The sequence below is a fragment of the Suricata suricatta genome, chromosome 15 (genome assembly GCF_006229205.1).
Source record: "Suricata suricatta isolate VVHF042 chromosome 15, meerkat_22Aug2017_6uvM2_HiC, whole genome shotgun sequence".
Taxonomy (NCBI): domain Eukaryota; kingdom Metazoa; phylum Chordata; class Mammalia; order Carnivora; family Herpestidae; genus Suricata; species Suricata suricatta.
Window position 1 is genome coordinate 46,947,366 of NC_043714.1, and position 19,524 is coordinate 46,966,889.

The 19,524-nt window shown below is 44.9% G+C and overlaps 1 protein-coding gene across 1 annotated transcript in view; it reads right to left on the bottom strand.

Moving 5' to 3' along the window:
- The window catches only part of DPYS (dihydropyrimidinase), a 97,882-nt gene extending 80,619 nt beyond the window's left edge, over window positions 1-17,263 (bottom strand). Inside the window, exons 1-6 of the mRNA XM_029923314.1 lie at window positions 17,105-17,263; window positions 16,462-16,622; window positions 11,142-11,235; window positions 5,421-5,579; window positions 1,683-1,862; window positions 276-465 (exon numbers count right to left, since the gene is read on the bottom strand). Coding sequence (XP_029779174.1) covers window positions 276-465; window positions 1,683-1,862; window positions 5,421-5,579; window positions 11,142-11,235; window positions 16,462-16,622; window positions 17,105-17,263 — 943 coding nt within the window. The remainder of the gene's footprint in view (window positions 1-275; window positions 466-1,682; window positions 1,863-5,420; window positions 5,580-11,141; window positions 11,236-16,461; window positions 16,623-17,104) is intronic.
- Window positions 17,264-19,524: the final 2,261 nt, after the last annotated feature.

Here is a 19,524-nt window from a genome sequence, read left to right on the forward strand (position 1 = left end):
GATGAAAAAGTGGGGACCTGTGGCTCAAGGAAATGTCCTGAGGTTCCAAGGATTGTGGAGAAAGCCCCTGAGGCAGCGAAGCAGTCGGGAAGATACGTGAAAAGGAGGCCAAACACGGATATGCATCAGATGGAAAAAACAGAAAGGATGCTAATAAAAAGGGGGTAAGGAAAGCTGCGGGAGTTCATGGGCCACTTCCTCATAAGCCAAGCAGGCGCGCAGGCCATTCTTAGCTGCTCACTGAGTCACAAGGGAGGGTCTCGCCCGCGAATTACCGTCTCTCCTCGCGTCCGCGATCACCTTGGCGGCAGACTTGCTCATCACGTGCACCACGTAGAGAGGGCAGTTCACGGCGCCGGCTATGGTGATGGCTCTCAGCGTGGCCTCTGCCTCCACTGCTTCCGGGCGGCACAGCTCGTGGCCTTCGGGCCCCGTTATCCCCAACGCCAGCATCTTCTTGGCCCCCTAGGGAGACAGCAGGGACAGACACGTGTGCAAGGAAGGTGACTGAATGACAGCTACCACCATCTTATTGCAAATGAAATACAGGGCCAGGCTTTCAGACCTGTTAGGTATTGAGTTTGTGTGTGTGTGTGTGTGTGTGTGTGTGTGTGTGTGTGTGTGTGTGTTTGGTAAATATAATGTTAACACTGAGAGTACAGGTTAGTTTTTTCATACATGCATTTCACAATTAAATTATTTTGGCTGGAAAGCTAAAAATGGTATGAGGCTAATTCTAGTCACGTTCTTATGACTGGTTCGGTATAAGATAAAATAAAGCCAAATAGTCTAACCCCCAATATTGTTAAAGTGACTTACGTTACATTATTGAGATTAGTTGTGCTTTTAACCGAATCGGAGTCTTCACTGACCTCTGCTCCACTCACCAAATGATATTGGACCAGCCATTTTCCCTCTCCAAAATGTCACCTCTTCCTTACAGAAAAGGCAGGAAATCAACACTGGGACTTTTGGTAAGTGGTAAAGTGACTGGCCCAGGTGTCCCATTGAGGAAGCAGGAGAGTCCCATGAAACTCAGGTCTGCTTGTTTACAGCTCATGCCTGCTTCTCAAGATCCCTGACTACCTCCTGGCCACCCAGCCTCACTCTCAGTGGCTGAAATGGGAACTGAGCCTGGGGAAAGAAAAAAAAAAGCAGCTAATATAAAGGGTCAGAGACAGCTCTTTAAATCCTGCAGACGATGTACCTTCGGGCATTAATAAGGGAACTCACAGAAGAAATAAATACCATCTACATTCCTCCAGAGCACGTTTTTAATACCCAGTTTCTGAAGAGTGGGGCTTTAAACAGCACTTAATACACTGCTTACGTCATCAGATCCCTCTGAGGTCCACACTTGGGCATTCTGAACCAGCAGGAGGAGCTACTTTAAAAAGAAAAAGGAAGTGCTGGGACACACACAGGAAGATATTTGAGAAACATGTTGGAGGTCTGATAGCTGATTTGAAAAAGGGAAATCTTTACTCCAATGTATAGCACCTGACTAAAAGAGCACGGAGTTAAACTGAATCAACCAACGGTTTCCAAGCCACAGAATATTAGTTTCTGGATTTCCAGTCTTCCAGTGCATAGAATGGGTCCACCTCCTTGGGTCCAGTGGTCTTCAGCTTATGTTGTGGCCGTTTTCATTTGCGGTGGAGCTCTGGGGCGCCAATGCTCACCTCTGCGATCAGGTCTCCATTTTCCGCATGGACCTGAGCAATCGCTCCGATTTCCTTGCACTGGGAGAAGGCGGCATACAGTTCCTCATCTCTCACCATGTACAGGTCTTTGTAGGCCATGAACATCTTGAAAGAGTTCACACCTTTGTCCTGGGCAAGGATTTTCATTTCTTCTTTAACCTAGAAGTGCACAACAGCCACACAAAAAAATACCCATGCTTTAATTTAAATAATAATTTCAACATTCTCTTCCACATTCAGAAGAGAATTAAATAAGGACAACAGTCTAATTCTAGAAAAAAAAATGCAGTTATGGCCTTGATCTTCACCCCCCGCCCCCCCCATGTGAGATCCCACTTCATCTGATGAAGTGTTACTGGTATGATACTTTTAAATCATGAGAGAGTTCATAGTTTTCCCAAAACACTGCACGTCTTTATTTTTATATAAAATTCTCAGCATCCATCTCCTGATGGGAAGGAATTATTTTAGAAAATGAGAAAAAGCCACTTGGCAGTAACAGAAGCAATCGTGTCTCCAGGAGGAATGGCGGCTAACGTAAGGTAAGGCTTTGGGCTCAGATCTGGAAGCCACAGGATGGGCTCTGACAAGGAGCAGGTGGATGTGGATGGAGCCACCGGCGGCTGCTAGCAGGTGAGAGACCCTGGGACCCTCAGGAGAGACAGAAACCTCAGGAGCCGTCAGGTGTGCCAAGGAGAAAAAACAAGATCAAAACAAGCTTAGTATCTGCCATGCAGGTCCAATTTATTCGCAATAAAAACTAATAACTTCAAAAAATTTGTGGATTTGAGCAGGTAAAATTGTTTGAATTTCTGTATGTTCACACACACACACACACACACACACACACACACACACACACACACACCAAAACATGTTCCAGGCACAGAATTATTGTTCCTTGTTGTTATCTATCATTTTCTATCTACAAAAGAAAGGCTCTAACATTCCAGGTAAAAAATATTACCAACAACTCAAACAGTAAACATGAATGACTAAAAAAACATGAAAAAATGTTAACCTTTCTGTCGATTAAAAAGTGCAAAATAAAACAATGTAATTTTTGTCTACGGAATCAGCAAAGTTTATAAATGACTCTACTTCATGTTAAATTACTCACTTCCATTGCTATTTATTTCCTTGCTGATTTTTCTTACTTTTCTCTCTGGTGCTTTATCACCTGGCATATTGTCTGTTTACTGGTTAACGGCTTCCACTAGAATATCAGCCCCATGAAGAAATGGAAATAACACCGAAATGAGATGGTCACACTGAAGTGATGGACTGAGCTCTAAGATATGTTAAGGACCAACAGCCAGGGCAAGAACATGATAGAGAGAGTGCCTCATTTTTTTTTTTTTTTTTTTTACTTTTCTATAGTTTCAAATTTTCTACCGTGAGTCTATTATTTTTATGGTCAGAAAAAAAATGCTTTAAACATTGTTAGCATATGCAGGCACCATACCTTAGGCCTTGCTAGTCCAAAAATGTATGTAAACTGGCCACACTGGCTTCGGTTGGGAGTTTGCTAGAAATGCAGATTCTCAGGCCTGCCCCAGACCTGCTGCTACGCGTGACTTGTGCACCCCCTTAGAATCCATATGTTGTTGAAGTCCTAACCCCCAGTACCTCAAAAGGTGACCTTCATTGGAAGCAGGGGCAGTGCCAATTTAATCAGTAGAGATGAGGTCATCTGAATGGGCCCTAATGCAGTACGGTTGGTGCCTTCATGAAAAGGGGAAATTTGAGCTCAGGCTTCTGGTCCCCAGAAGGCGGAGACGGTGGATGTCTAAGCCGCTCAGTGTGTGGTTGGTTCTTTGTCCCAGCAGCCCTAGCAAACTAGTACGTTTACTGAACATAACCTGTAGTTAAGACAATTTCCCCAGGTAACTGTTTGCATAGTAAAGTGTGAGAAACACTGGTAAGAGCGGACATCCTCACCGGGCTCTATCTTATAAACGCAGAGTGAGGGGGGCGCCTGGGTGGCTCAGTCCGTTGAACGTCCAACTTCGGCTCAGCTCATGGTCTCATAGTTCATGGATTTGAGCCCTGAGTTGGGCTCTGTGCTGACATCTCAGAGCCTGCTTGGGACCTCTGTCTCCCTCTCTCTCTGTCCCCCACTCACGCATGCATTCTCTCTCTCTCTCTCTCTTAAAAAGAAATAAGTATTCAAAAAAAAGAAAAGAAAATGTTCTAAAACACAAGAGTGGGGGGAAGGAAAGAAGGAGAGAAAGAGGAAGGAAGGGAGAAAGGAGGAAAGCAAGAAGATGCTCATAGCACAAAAGAGATTAGATTCATCACTTAGGATGGTGTTCTTGGAGAAAAATTAACTTTTTCTGCTGACTATAAACCTTGCTATTATGTTTGCTGAGCTGTCTGTTAAAGATTGATAACTAGTTCGATATTAATTTGATGCCTGAAGCCCAGCTTTTAGGGGGAAGTGGGGACACAAGTTACACAGTGACTTCAAGTAAAGTCACCCTCCTGAGCCCTTTCTGGTAAAAGGATTTCTGAATTAGGTCCGATATGGAGAAACATGTTGGCAATTGAAATTCAAGTAAAAATTTCTTCCAGAGTACAGACACATGTTTTTAACGAGAAGAAGTAAACGTGTTTTAACATCTCTCAAAACTATCTTTTCTATCTTTATGTTGTCATTTCTGCCATGGCCTAAATGATTAGCAGCTAGGGAGGGCTGGGTTCAGCTCTGTTATGAAAGGGTCTGACCCGGTGTTGATGTTACCTGAAGAGAGCAGGCAGGCACTGGGTTAGAATGCACCTGAGCGATGACCTTCAAAATCTTCCTGGTCTGTCCCTTCCTTGGTTTTCCCCTGATATTAAACATTTCGGATTGAAGTTCTAGTCTGTGGGAAAATACTCCCTAAAAGAGCCTGGAGGTGTTAAAACTGAGAAGTTCAGTACTTAAAAAATTACAGTTGAAAATGTTACAATTCATGGATTACGTATTATGAAAGGCTACTGTGAATGAGTATAAAAGGATTTATCTTATCATCTTTATGTGCTTTAAGTCTTTTTTTTAGTTTTTCAGATTGATGATACTTCACAGGATTCCCAACTCAAAAGGTAAAAAGGATATGCAAGGAAAAGTCTTCCCTCAAATTCTGACTTCCAGTCACCCAGAAAGCAACCGATATCAGCAATTGCTCATGTTTTGACTTTTGTTTCTTTCTTTTTAATTAAAAAAATTAGCTTATTTTTTGAGAGAGGGAGAAAGAGCAGGGGAGGGGCAGAGAGAGAGAAAGAAAGAGAATCCCAAGCAGGCTCCACACTGTCAGCACAGAGCCTGATTTGGGACTTGAACCCAAAAAATGTGAGATCATGTCTTGAGGCAAAATCAAGAGTTCGAGGCTTAACCGTCTGAGCCACCCAGGAGCCCCTGTTTCTTTCTTTCTTTTTTTGATGTTTATTTATTTTGAGAGAGAGTGTGTGTGCAGGTGCAAACATGCACATGCATGCACACGGAAGGGACAAAGAGAGAGGAGAGAGAGAATCCCAAGCAGACCCTGCACTGTTAGTGTGGAGCCTGACATAGGGCTCAACCTCACCGCTGTGAGATCATGACCGGAGCCTAAATCCAGAGTCTGATGCTTAAAGAACTGAGTTACCCAGGCGCCCCTGACACTACCAGTTTCTTGATCTTGTACAGAGCAAGGACTCGGGGACTACATGGAAGAAATGGACCCCTCCGTGGTTCACCTGGTCACTCCACCATGTCACTGCCACGTGAAGACTGTAGTCACAGCAGACTTTGGGATCAGCCCAGCTTCGCCAGGTCTCAAAGGCCTTGAGGAGGGAGCCGCCCTTCTGAGGAATGGCAAAATCAATGATCATGGTCGTGCCTCCTGCCAGGGCGGCCTGGAATCACAAGAGGGTTTCAACAGTCAGCCATCGATTTTCTAGCCGAGTCATTTGTCTCCTCGAATGCTATGCGTTTGCAAGCACTTGGGCAAGGTTGGTGGGTCCAGGAAATTGCACAATGCTGCTGCCTGTTTGAAAGACCCAGAGGGACATGAATAGACTTTCCATAAATTCAAGTTTGAAGTGCTAAAATTGCTGGACTTGCTTCTGTAAAAAGAATGACATGTCTGGTGAGAAGAAAATGGCTGTGGCCCAAACGAAACAGAATGAGCACTGCAGGAAAAACTGAAGTGGAAAAATGGGAGAAGACTCAAAACTTTTTCTTCTCAAGAAAACTGTATTCATCACAGTGAAACCCCATTCTATTAGCACCAGTCTTGGCGAACTGTGTCTCCAACTGCCTTGTGCTCGACGCAGAATCCTGGGAGACTCATGTGATGCCCGCTTCACCTTCATTCCCCACAACCAACTGGTGACCCTTCGTCTTTCCTTAACTCCCAGCTGGTCCCTTGAGTCCATCCCCCTGGACCTGTTCCAGCCTCTTTTCCTTCACCTTGATCTTTATATCTCAAGTTTTGCTCCCACTCCCTCTAATACAAACTCCCTGGTGCAACTACCACCACGTTTCACGACACAGATGTGACCACTTGACTCCAAAGGTTAAAACTCCATGTTTTTACCGCCTCTGGACTCGAGTTGAGTCTTCTTACCATGGTCTGCGAGGCCCCACATGACCTGCCCCAACTCATGTTTCCCTTGGCACATTACATTATATGACATTAGCTTATGACTCAATTTAAAAGTAAGTTGCTTAATCAAGTGTCTTTGATGAACGCCTGAAATTGATCTTACTTAGACTAAAATCACGAGGTGGTTAATGTGCTTTGAACTATTGTAGTCCAACAAGGTAGGTGAAGAAAACAAACGTAGCAAGGAAGTATGCCTGTGCGGTAGTTCAAGGCACTGACAGAGGCTGACTGACTCCAGGGCACAGAGATCAGACTCAACACTCGCCAGCCGCGGTACCTGAGAAACCAGGAGCCCCTCGCCCACGTCCCTCCAACAGCCCCCTCCATGAACCTCCCGCCAAGCTGCCCAGACACATGGAGTGATCCATGTCCCCTCTGGTTTGCTAGCTCTCATCTTGCTTCAATAGATTTTTATTTTTCCTCAGTCCTTGGCCCCACTCCAATTCTTTTTGCTCTCAAAAATCTCACTTTTTGTACCGGATCCTAGACTTTGTCTCTACCGTTAGATAACGTTGCCTTATTCTTGGCAAACAATATATATTTGCATTTCTGAAGAAATCCCTATTGGTGTAAGGACAATACTAGGGAAAAAAAATCCTCAAGCTCTGTATTTTCATTTGAATGGAGGTTAATCTTCTTGCCTTCTTCCTTCCTAATGTGTCTTCCCGGTGCGATGCGGATATTCCTTGAGGATGAAGGGCATCTTTTAACAGAAAGTGCCGTTAATTCAAGTGTTAGAAGAAGGTACTTTTTTAGTGCCTACTGAACCATAAAATCAAGCTTAAAGCACTATCCTTTCCATCCCTTCTATATTAAAAGGCTTCCACATTCAGGATGTAGGCAAACTAGATACAATGCCGGTGGAAATAAAATAAACGCAGCCACCTTGGAAAGCAGTCTGACAGTTTTTCAGAAGGTTAAACACAGGAGTTACCATGTGAGCCAGCAGTTCTAATCCGAGAGAAATAAAAGCATGTCCCCACAAAAACCTGCTCACAAACACTCGGGGCAGTGGAATTCATAATGGCCACAAACCAGAAACCACCCAAGTGTCCATAGCGGGTGAGTGGGTAGCATGAGGCAGCACGTGAACACTACAGAATGTTATTCGGCCATAAAAAAGGAACACTGACGCATGCTGCAGTGTGGATGGACCCTGAAAACAGTAAGCCAAGTGAGAGAAGCGAGTTGCAGAAGATCACGTACTGTAGGATTCCACTTGTATGGAATTCCAGGAGAGGCACATGCTTAGGGACAGGAAGTAGGGCAGTGGCTGCCTTGGGCTGCGGCGGTTGGGTCGAGGTGCCAGCTAACGGGCATGGGGCTCCTTTTTGGGCTGATAAAAATGTTCTAACACTGATTGTGATGTTCTCGATGTTCTGACTCTTGTAATTCTCTCACCGGATCTGTGGCGAGGAGTATTATCAGCCCCGTTTTAGGGTGGAGGGAACCCAACACGGCACTACTAAATAGCTTGAAAGAGGCCGGACTTGAGTCAGGTCATCAGGCGCCAGCGCCTGAGCTTCGAGGAACAGCCGACCGCACGGGCGATGCTCTGAGGAAGGGCCAGCCGCTCAGCAGAAAGTGGTGATGGGGCAGAATTAAGACCTGGACTAGGGCAGTAGCAGAGCATTGGTTCCAACACAAGGTGAGCAGGGGTGAGGGGAATCCGTGAGCTGTTTCTGACAGGGATGGCTGGTGGTTGCAGATGAGGAGACACAGGAGGGAGACAGCTCTGGCATGGAGAGGGACCATGAGGTGGGTGAGCAACACCCTGAGTGTGAGGTGCTTGGGCACATGTGGACTTGCGCACAGAAGGAAACAGACCTGACGCTGAGGGCAGGGGAAGGTTGTGGCAGTCATGCTGGAGGGGATGCCAGAGGGGTCCTGAGGCTGCCGAAGTGACCCCAGGAGAGAGAGGTGACAGAGGATAATGTAAGTCGCAATGCATGCTCCAGAACATTCCACCACTTAGCGCAAAACAACAGTACCAAGCCAAGATGATTTGCAATGGCTGTTTCTGGGTGGGCATGATTGCAGTTTGCTTTAATTTCCCTCTGGTTAAATTTTACGGTTAATATTTGCTAACTTTTCTATAACAGAGCACAAGCTTTAGAAGAAGAAAAGACTTCACGGGCAGATGATAAAAATGTATGCACATGCTCTTACGTAGAGGCTGTGGACGGTCTTCTTGCCAGACTGCAGACGTGATGGTCAAAGGGCCATTTGCGAAAACAACAGCAGACAGCAATTCCTGGGGCTGCAAGGTGAAAGCTGCGCAATCAGGACTCCCCCCAACTGCCCCACCCCCCTCGTTACGCAGGACCAGGAAAGGGAACCCAAAATGGCCCTTTACCTCTCCTTTGTTCCTTCTAGTTCTGTTTCTCCTCCATGCTCTTCCTCCTTCTCCTCCCCCACAAATGGGAACAAATTTCTAGAAACTCTAGTGAATGGGAAAGGGTGTGGACAACAAAATCTGCCTGTCACCAAAGCACGGGGAGGGGGGCTATAAGCCACTTGCTGAGGAGATCCTAGGCTGAGCCCTGGCAAACGGCTGCCAGCCATTGTCTGTGCCACAGCCTCCTCTGAACCTCTTTTTTAAATATGATTTTTAATTTATTTTTTAGAGAGTGCAAGTGGGGGAGGGACAGTAAGAGAGAGGGGGACAAAGGATCCAAAACGTGCTGACAGCAGCAAGCCCGACGTGGGGTTCGGACTCATGAACCACGAGGTCACTACCTGAGCTAAGTCAGACCCTCAACCGACTGAGCCTCTTTCCACCCCCCCACTCATCTCTTGGTCTCTCTGGTTACCCATGCTCCTTCCACTGCCCAAAGTTATCTCAAATCCTTGAACGTTATTTCAAGACCTGAAATGGCGTGCTTCTACCACTGGATCCGGGGACCCATGTGTGTGCCAGAACTGAGGATGTATAATCCCAAGTAGAGGTCAAGGAGATGTGCTCCTCCTAGAGGGTATTTGCCTCTTCATTTTTATTTATCAATTTATTTTTTTGAGAGAGAGAGAGAAAGAGCAGGGGAGAGGGGCAGAGAGAGAAAGGGAGAGAATCTTAAGCAGGCTCCACACTTAGCACAGGATCCAACATGGGGCTCGATCCCACAACCCAGGGTTCATGACCTGAGCTTCAATCAAGAGTCCGAAGTTCAACCAACTGAGCCACCCAGGTGCCCCGGTATTTGCCTGTTCAAAGAGGGTCTTGTGGACACCCAGGCCTGGGTTAAGCATCTTATTATACACATTAGCTAATTTAATCAAGCATTGCTACAGTCTGGAGAGGTAGGAGTTGTTTTTCTTACTTTACACTTGAGGACATCGAGGCTCAGAGATGTCGAATGATTCTCCAAGGTAACACGGAGGAGCGCAGGACCACACTCAGCCTGCTCGGGCCTCGGCCCTATGCCTCACGGAAGCCCCTCTTCCGTTGAGTGGGATCGGATTCCCAGCCAGCTGCTCCGGTCATCAGCGAATCATTACTTTGAGAAAGGCACAGTGGATCAAACGAATCAAGCACTTAAGGAAACCAAAAGCCCTATGACACAAAACGATTCATGTCCAACTGTGCATTGGAAAATCCACAAATGAAACACGGTTGTGTTTAACTCACTTGATGCTCGTCACTGTGACCATCGCTGGTGAGATAACACGCCCCTAGAAGATGTGTAAGGGAGGGCCCCACACTGCCGCTTCTTCCCCTTCACAGACCTGGCGCCCCCAAGATAATGTCCCTGATTCAACAAACGGCCCGGTCAGAACATCACATCCCCAGCCCGCTTCAGGCCTCTGCAGTATCGGTCTAACTGCTTTTGTCACCGGAGGCTCCTAGGCTCACGTCACAGGTGTCCTTCAGGATTTACCTAACACTCGAGGAGTGAAGAGAGTCTAGGCAGGGGAGGGGAGAACCCGTACAGGGTGAAAATTTCTCTCACATTTCTGTGTGAACCTGAATGGCTTTCTTCGTTTTTGCTGCTGACTTCATGCCACTTTTATTTGTCAGATAGCCAAACAAAATGTATTTACCTTATCTAATCTTGGCTCATAAATCAATTCTTTCAGCTCCTAATTACTTTGGCTGTTCTTTCTTGAAAACCTTCCAATTTATCTAAAGCCTTTTTCGGAGGGGGGGGCCGCTGGAGAGCACGTGCTGTATCAGGTGCAAATGTGATAGAACATAAATTGAGATAAACTCCAACAACCGGGTCACGATATTATATAACACAAGATTCCATTTAAGAACGTATTAGGTTGTAAATCACTACTGAAGGCGCCGCACGCATCATCTTCCTTTTGATGGAGTCGCCAAATTTTCATTTCTAAGCTCATCCTGGAACCAATGACTTTGTCTTATGAAAATCAATCACAGGACCTGCTTAATCACCCCAAGTAAAGCAGAAGGAGATGGAAGAGGGCATTTCAGCCTTAGGGAAGAAACCCTGGGCTGAATTCTCAGCTTTCTTATAGTCACTAAGATGTATGAAAACCAACTTCAGGAACCTAATTTATGTTCCAATTCCAGAAGCCCATTTGGCTTTGTCAAGATGTCCTCCGCACTGGCGCTCCACGCACGGCTCCTTGTGTCCCAGAGTCCGAAATACTAGCCACACCATCATCCATCCAACGTGCAAACCAGGCTGAAGAGTCACCCTTGACATTTTCTCTCCTCTTCTTAACATCGCCAGAGCCAAGCCATTGGCGAGCCCGGCTCTTCCCCAGCCCCCGCAGGCTGCCGCCATGGGGCCTGTGAATCTCTTTACTTCTCGCATCTCTACCTCCACTGCCCAGTGCCACCTACGTCCTCTGACTGGACTAGAGGAGTAGCCTCTTCACTGTCACCTTGTTCCCAGCCATGCTCGCCACTTCCAATCTTATATTGATTTCCCTTTGCTCTTAGAATAGAGAAAACACAGTTATGGCACATCCCATAGGCTGAAACGTTAGCTGACTTCTTCCTCTGTTTGCTACTGAGTCACCTTCCTTCCAACCTATTTACCCCATTCCAGTGACACTGTTCCTCCCTCTCCTCGGAGAGCTCTGAACTCAGGGAGAGGAGGGACTCCTGCTCTTTCCTCCCCGGCCCCTCCTCCACCAGGTCCAGTAGCTCCTAACCCTGGGTGCACACCAGCATCATCTAGGGAAATTTATCGCATCCCTCAGAGATCCTGATTGCATGGATGTAGTTTCATCTCGGCATGTTCTGTGCCCATTACAGTGCCTGGTACACAAATATTCTTAAAATGTTTAAGGGAGTGTTCAAAAGAAAACCAGAGGCCCAAGAGGGAGTCACTTACGACAGCCAGGCCAAGTCACCAAACCCGGGCTTAAACCCTAACCTAAACGCACTCTCAGTCTGCCTCAGAAGTGTGGCCAGGGGTTTCCTGGTTGGCACCACTGAGGTAATCTGTCATCCAGACGCTCTCTGTCCCCCACAGTAAGATGAGGTACTCTTCAGGATAAGACCCTCTGCTCTTCCTCTAAGAGAGAGGGACCTTTCAGGAAACAATCCTCTCTTTTCTTTTGCTAAATAACATCCCTCTCCACTCTCTTTCCTATAAAAACTTCTATTTTGTAAACTACTAGAAGCTTCTTTCTACCTGATAGATGGGATGCTGCCTGATTCATGAATTGCTTAATAAAGCCAATTAGATCTTCAAATTTACTCAAGTGAATTTTTATTCTTTAACAGGAGAAAGGAAGGGAGGGATCAATGAAATTTCCTCCGATAGCAATAAGATGGAATAATTATGATGATTCACTTTTCCAATAGCAAAATGGGAAAGCAGTGTAATTTCCATTTAATGTGACATTTCATTTCTTAAGAATATTGCTAGCCCTGGCCATGGAGTTTCCTGGATCCTTTTATGAAAATGTTAATGTGGAATGTAGACTGAGTGCATAGGAAAGCTGAATGCTCAGTTTTGTCCAAAGCTCATTACCTAATCAGTGTTAACTACCAGATTAGAATCTATATTGGCCTCAAATGATTTCCCCTTCCTTCCTTCCTTCCTTCCTTCCTTCCTTCCTTCCTTCCTTCCTTCCTTCCTCTCTCTGTCTTTATTTCTTTCTTCCTCCCTCATTCTCTCTTTTGTTCTTTCTTTAGAGAGAGAGCATGCACAAGGGCAGGGGAGGGGCAGAGAGAGAGGGAATCCCAAGCAGGCTCTGAACCATCAGTGCAGAACCCAGTGTAGGGCTCGATTTCATGACTTAACAGTGACATCATGACCTAAGCTGAGATCAAGAGCTGGATGCTTAACTGAACGTGCCACCCAGATGCCCTAGATGATTTCTTGTTTGATAAAAAATATTACACTTTGTTTTACTTTGGCCTAAGGTCTTTGTTTTTATGTGTGAACAGATCTTCAGGGTTCAGGAATTCATGAGTATCACTATAACGATTTCTCTGTTAGATGCAGTGAAACATAACTGAAGAGTTGGAGTGTCTTCCCTTACTTTGTTACTTGACATATGACAGGAGGGGCACAAAGTGGAAGCTGCCAGTGGACTCTGGGCTTCTCTCTTATCTGCTCAATAACTTGCTCAGAAACATAGCGTGCGATGCAGCAGGACATTAGGAATGGCGACCTTACAAAAGGAAAAATGCTAGACCTCAAGCATTCACTCAAAAATAGTCACAATCATCAAAGTCAAGCCCACAAGCCCAAAGCCTACTGTCTATAATTTATTATGAAGGCCAACATAAATTAGAGCCCCATATACCTCTAGTCTGTAGGCCATTGGGAACAGAAAGCATGGTTTCCATCTCTATGACCCCAACCCCAATGCCCGCCACTTAGTGGGTTTCCACGAAATATTTGTTGACTGAAATAATAAAACCTAACCATCAACTTGAAAACTCCTTAGTTTAGGATCATTCCATATTAATTTGTGGTGACAGGGTCCAGAGTATGCAGTGGTGGCATAAAAATCATTTTGAGCTGAAGGTATTTAAGAATAGGTGTGTGTGTCTGCATGTATGTCTGGTGTGTGTAAATTCCCTTATCTGCCTAGAAGCAAAGCCTCCCCAAATTCAACTGTAATAAATCCCCTTCTGGGAAGTTTCAGCACCAGCGAAGATTGACTCTTCACACCTGAGACTAGAAGCCTGCACCACACGTCAACGGACCTTCTTATAAACTGCATCTCCCACCTATTTGCTTAAGAGTTCATCTGTTTCTCCTGAAAGTCATTTGTTTCCCCATCAGTGACCTCTCTACTCCTTCTTCTCTTATTATGAAGTCATTTATTTTCCCATACATGCCCTCTCCTTTCCTCTCCCCTGTTTAGGTGGTATATAAACCCCAAATTTTAACCACCTCTTGGGCCACATTTTTCTGTGAACTTGCATATACCTAAAGTTTTAAGATCTGTCTTTTCTCTTGTTAACCTATTTTTTGTCAGTTAATTTTCATGCCCCAGTAATTCAACCTAAGAGGATGCAGGAAAACTTTTCCTTCCCAACACTAAGGTCATGGAAACCTTGACTTATACACTACTCCTGTTGGTCATTAAAAACACCCAGGCAGGGGCACCTGGGTGGCTTAGTCGGTTGTGTGTCCGACTTGAGCTCGGGTCATGATCTTATGGTTCGTGAGTTCAAGCCTGCTTCGGATTCTGTGTCTCCCTCTCTCGCTCTCTGCCCCCCCCCCTTCACCCACTGTCTCTCTTTTCTCTCTCTCTCTCTCTCTCAAAAATAAATATTTAAAAAAATCACTTGGGCAAATGAGGGGGAAACAGTCAGTGGAACTGAAAAGCATGGAGAACTCAAGTATGAAAACTGAAAGAAGGCAAGTCCTAGAGTCTGTAAAGTTCAGTGAAAGAATTCCTAACACACAACCCCCTTAATGGGGCCCAATTTAACATCGAGTGGTTTCTAATTAATCTTTGAGATTTTTTTCCTTCCTCTGATTAGTGCAAAGATGAAAGCTGTAACGAGTAAAGAGCTGCTGGAGAAAGTCACAGAATTATAGAGTCGGAGATGGAGCACCAGAGCTCTGAGCCCAAGAGCGTTCAACGCTCAGCTTCAGCAACAATGAAAGAAAAGCTCGTTTAAAAACAATAAAAATTCCGTGTTTTTCCTATTAAATCGACATTGATTTTTTGTTTAAGGCAGTAGCTACAATTAAGTAGGACTCAGTGAAATGAGAATTGTAATGCATTGCTCATGGGAGCATGAACTGATCTGGATATATGTATTAAACTCCTGTAAGATCGATCCAAGACTCTGTGGTCCAGTCATTTCACTCTGAAGGGTGATTTCTTAGTCAATTATCAAGAATCTGTACGATAATTTACATCCCAACATTGTTACACAAGTAAAAAAAAAAACCCAAAACAAAAAAAAACAAACAAGAGTCCAGAAGCCACCAAAATGTTGGCCACTGAGAAAATAGGAAGGAGGCTCTTAACAGATTGTGAGACAGGATGGGAAACAGGATGGGAAACAGGTCGGGCACTTGGAAGGAAGGACAAATTTGGTTTGGAACATGCAGAGTTCAAGGTGCTTGTGGGACACCCGCGTTGTGATATCCTCAGAGAGGCAGAAATAGAAACCTGATACACAGAGACAACAAGACCAGAGAGAAAGCTGTGAGGCTCAGCCGTGGCGAGGACAACGGGGCCCCAGAAACCACATTCTCCAATGACTGTTAGGGTTTGGGGGGTGCTGTGTAATGAACAAGGCAGTCTCCAAAGAGCATGCAAACTTCGGTAGCAGGAAAAATGCTCATAGGCGCCCCAAAAAGAAAAGTGGGAAAACATAGAAAGCAAAATGTTAAACATTATAAGTGATCTAAATAATATTTTTCTTTACGTTCAACTATATTTTCCTTTTTTAAAAAAGCAGTTATTCAAGCCATATATATAATGAGCAACTATAATACCCTAGCATTTTCCTGAGGGCTGGATAATGAATAATATATATTGTTTTCATTGCTTTCAACAATTTTTTTTAATTGAGGTTGTTTTTCTAACCAAGGTATCATTATACAGATAAGGAAATGTTAACAACTCAGAAAAGAAGTGACTTGCCCAAGGTCACACCCTCAGCCCAAACAGCTTCCAAAGCCCAAGATATAGAGAAAGGGATCTGACTTGCAACCAAGTTTTCTGAAGTGCAGTTCTACAACGTGAAGAGATTCTATACATACACCACACACGCATGCTCACTCACACACCTTCCACGGCCTTATGATAAGCAATCATCTTGATGGCAATTTACCAAAACGTCCCAGAGCAAAGTATGATTTCCTCGCTTGGCCCTTTTGAAGATTTTTTGTTCTACCAAAAAAAAAAAGAAAAAAAGAAAAGAAAGAAAGAAAAAAGGGGTCCTGTGTGTTTTCCCAATTAAGAAAAAAAGATCCTTCCACCAGCTATAGATCAGATGTTGCCAAATGTTTAATGTGAGTCCACCCACTCCAAGTTGAATATATATCTGAAAATCTATATCTATCTATCATCTATCCATCTATCTATCTATCATCTGTCTATCTATCCATCTATCTATCTATCATCTGTCTATCTGAAAACCGGCCAAGCTTTAGTTATTTACTCTCTTGTCACAGGATATAGTAAAAGCAAAGTAAAATAAGTCCTTCAACTTTACCTAATTCACATATCCATTTGCATAAAAAAACCCATTGTTCTTCCTCATGGCTATTGAATTATTGGAAGACCACTGTACCTCTACTACATTCCAACAAAATGAAATATGATTTCTCTAAAGCAGAAAATTATTTCTATTAGTTACATCAGATAGAAAGCTTTTACCTGTAATTAAGTAAATCAATTATAGGCTTTAAACCCAACCTCTGCCATAAATTACACTTACAAAATATGTAACCTTTGGTTGGCCTATATTTCATTTTTTAAATTGGGCCCCCTCACCATCTGGTGATCAATAAATAGAATCCCACAAACAGTATCCCATCTATGTGTCAGATATTATAAATGATCAGCCTGGTGTATGCAGAAAGCAAAGAGCTATTGGTTTTATATTTGGGGCCCATCTCCTGAAAGTGTAATACATCATTTCTACTTTATAGCTTTCTGCATGCAAGGTACCCATTTCTGTACCCTTAGAGACGATGTGCCCATAACTGCATGTACAAATGCCTTACAAACCTGCCGCCTGAAATGTGTATTTATTTTGATAACTGTAACTGCCTCCAGCTTTCAGAAGGTGAAGAGCCACGGTATTTCGTAAGGATGACTCTGCTCTGTTTTTGAGAAAAGCATCAGACATCGGCATGCGACTTATCTGGCACTTTCGTCCCAACACCTGCCACACGGGGGCAAATCCAAACATCACACGTTTTCCCAATAGTTTCAGAAAGGAAGGGAGCCTGGTAGGTGAGAGGTCTAGCAGTGGAAGGCAGTAAGGAATCTGAAGAGCCACGTGGTCTCTGACTGATATGTGACCTTAGGCAAGGGACTTCAGTTTCAGTTTTCTCCGCTGCAAAAGGTAAGAATGGCACCTGAGATTGTTGGAAGATGATGGACATCTTAGCACAGTGCCAGCACAGAGGGGGCGCTTGATAAAAATAAATATTATATAATGGTATTAAGATTTTTTTCAAGTTTAATATACAGCCCAATAAACATCTAAAAAAGATGTTTTGCCCCTATTTCCCCAAACAGGAAACTCCACCAACACTGCCTTGGGAACTATTGAAGACTCTGTAAAAGACGTCAAAGTGACTCCATGCTGTCATCCTTCCAGAACTCAGGCCAATACTTTAATGCTCCTGTACCTGTGTTTACCCATCTGGAGTCTCCTCTGTTTGGGGAGGCAGGAGAGGTGATCTCCTGGGATCCAACGGATTTTGAAGTAGACTTCTGTAACTTAGTATCTTTGTGAGTATCGATGTTCAACATGAAGTTAGCCTTTACCAAATCTTTGACCTTAATATCTCTGACCATATTGTGTTGTGTTTAATTAAGATCCTAAGCTCATGAAGAACTTATGTTTGTTTCATAGTTTGACAGCCTTTAAACACAGAGGCACCTAGAGAATCAGCTGGTAGGTAAGTCCTTTCCGAAGCTGATGATGATAATACTACAATATGCTTCAAAGACCTTCCTTCTCACAACAATATTGCAAATCTCTCTATGCTAGGAATCCCTGAATGGCCAAAGAACTCAGAGACAGAAGACTAAGAAGCCCCTCCAGGCCCTGGAGGCATACACAGATGACCTTGAGAAAGCAAAGGAATGTTCCTCCCCCACAGCATTCCAAGCCTGCAACCTGGCTGCTTCTCCTTGTTGCTGAGAAAAAGGGAGGTGATGAGGGGAAGTGACACTAGTGGTCCTGGCCACCGACGGCCAGAAAGAGTGGCTTTGCATCTGGGAACTCTGCACCTGGCAAATGGGGGTGTCAACACAATGCCCTGCCATGAGCGAAGCACTTCGTTAACGATGAGCCCGGGGTAACAGAAAGTGTGTGGACTGTAACCCACAACAACAGGTTACAAAATTTCATGTACAGGTATGCACACCCACACCCACACCCACATGCACACCATCTTGGTTATGTAAAATCCAGCAGAGTAGAAAGCACGCAAGCAATACACTGAAACAGGAGTTGTCAGGAGTTACAGATTATGGGCAATATTTTCTTTCTACTTTCCTAATATTTTTTCTACAATTTTGCATAATCGCATATTGAGTTCACATACGAAAAATTCACGTAAAATGTAAAAAAAAAAGTTCATTATGTTTTAGGAAAGTTTACTTTTTAAGTAAAGGGCAAAATGAATGTTGACTCTTCCCCAACAGAAATGATAGGTCCCACAAAAGACTTTGACCACTGCCCTGTTGATAGAGGTTAATAATCAGTAACGAGGAATAAGCTTTCCAAACACTGATGTGAGCAGCCTGCTGAGGTCCTTCTCTCAGGATCAGATTGTTCTCTTTTCTACTAAACATTCTGGTCAATCATAGCTGACTGAGAAATGTGGACGGGGTGTGTGTGAGAATAACACTACTGGGAAGAAGTTAGTAAGGTCAGCGAGCTCTCGTTCAAACTACTTTGAAAGCCTGCACAATGAATATCTAGCCTAATAGCCTGATTTGTTTCACACACAAGAGTTTAAGCCTTAAGGATATCAATACTTTCACCCCAAAATGTAAGCCTCAAGGAGGGTGTGGGCTTGGCTTTAACCAAAGTGCTGGGTGAGGCTTTAACACTACGCCCAGCTCATTTCCAGATCTCGTTTTCAGGAGCTTGGGAGAAACGTTCAAGGTTCTTTTCATTGAGCAGAGCCTCTAGGCCTTAGTGTAGAGAAGCCCAAGCCTCTCCAACTGGGCTTGGAGATGTGATCCTCCTACACCATCGGCCAAGCCCCAGGTGCTCCAGCATCAAGGAGGAGGTCCATATGCTTTGTCTCCCGGGCAAGCCGGGTAAGAAGAGACGAGGCCAGGCTGCCTGGGCACCGGTGTCAGTGCTGGGAGACCATTCCTGGAATATTTCTCTTCCAAATTCTTGCCAGGAGGTGCCTGGGTGCCTCGTAGGGTAAATGTCTGACTCCTGATTTTAGCTCGAGTCATGAACCCCCAGGCCCTTAGTTCAAGTCCCGCCTCCTGCTCTGTGCTGACAGTGCAGAGCCTGCTGGGGATTCTCTCTGTCCCCTCCTCTCGACCCTTTTCCTGTTCTCTCAAAAATACATAAATTAACATTAAAAAAAATTCTTGTCAGGGCTGTGTCTTTTCTACTGGAGGGTGGGGGCACAGATGGTGGACCCAGTGGGCTACTGGCCACCCCAGACTTGTCATCACCTGTCTGGCTCGCGCTGCTGACTTGGAGTCAGGCAGTGACTACTAGGTGAATGGATTTTTCATATGGTTTTGGCTGGGGATGGAAGACGGGGAGAACCAAAAAGATTCTATAGATAGTATGGAAGACTTGCGGACTTCCATAGAACACCAGTGACCCACGGGGAGGGCGGAAGAGGGGGTGTTGGGGAGTATAGAGGGCAGAGAAATGGGGGTGAGAGGATAGGCTGACTTTGAACTTGTCCGATTACCCAAAGCGAGGAGGAGAGGGAGTGTGGCTTGGCCAAAGCCGGGCTGCTGCCCGCATGAAGGGGCGCCTAGAAGAGGGGCGCTCACACCGGGAGCGCCCGCCCGGCCCTACGGCCGCCGGGTCGCTGCTGCAAGGCTGGCTCCGGCCCCGCGGGCCCCTG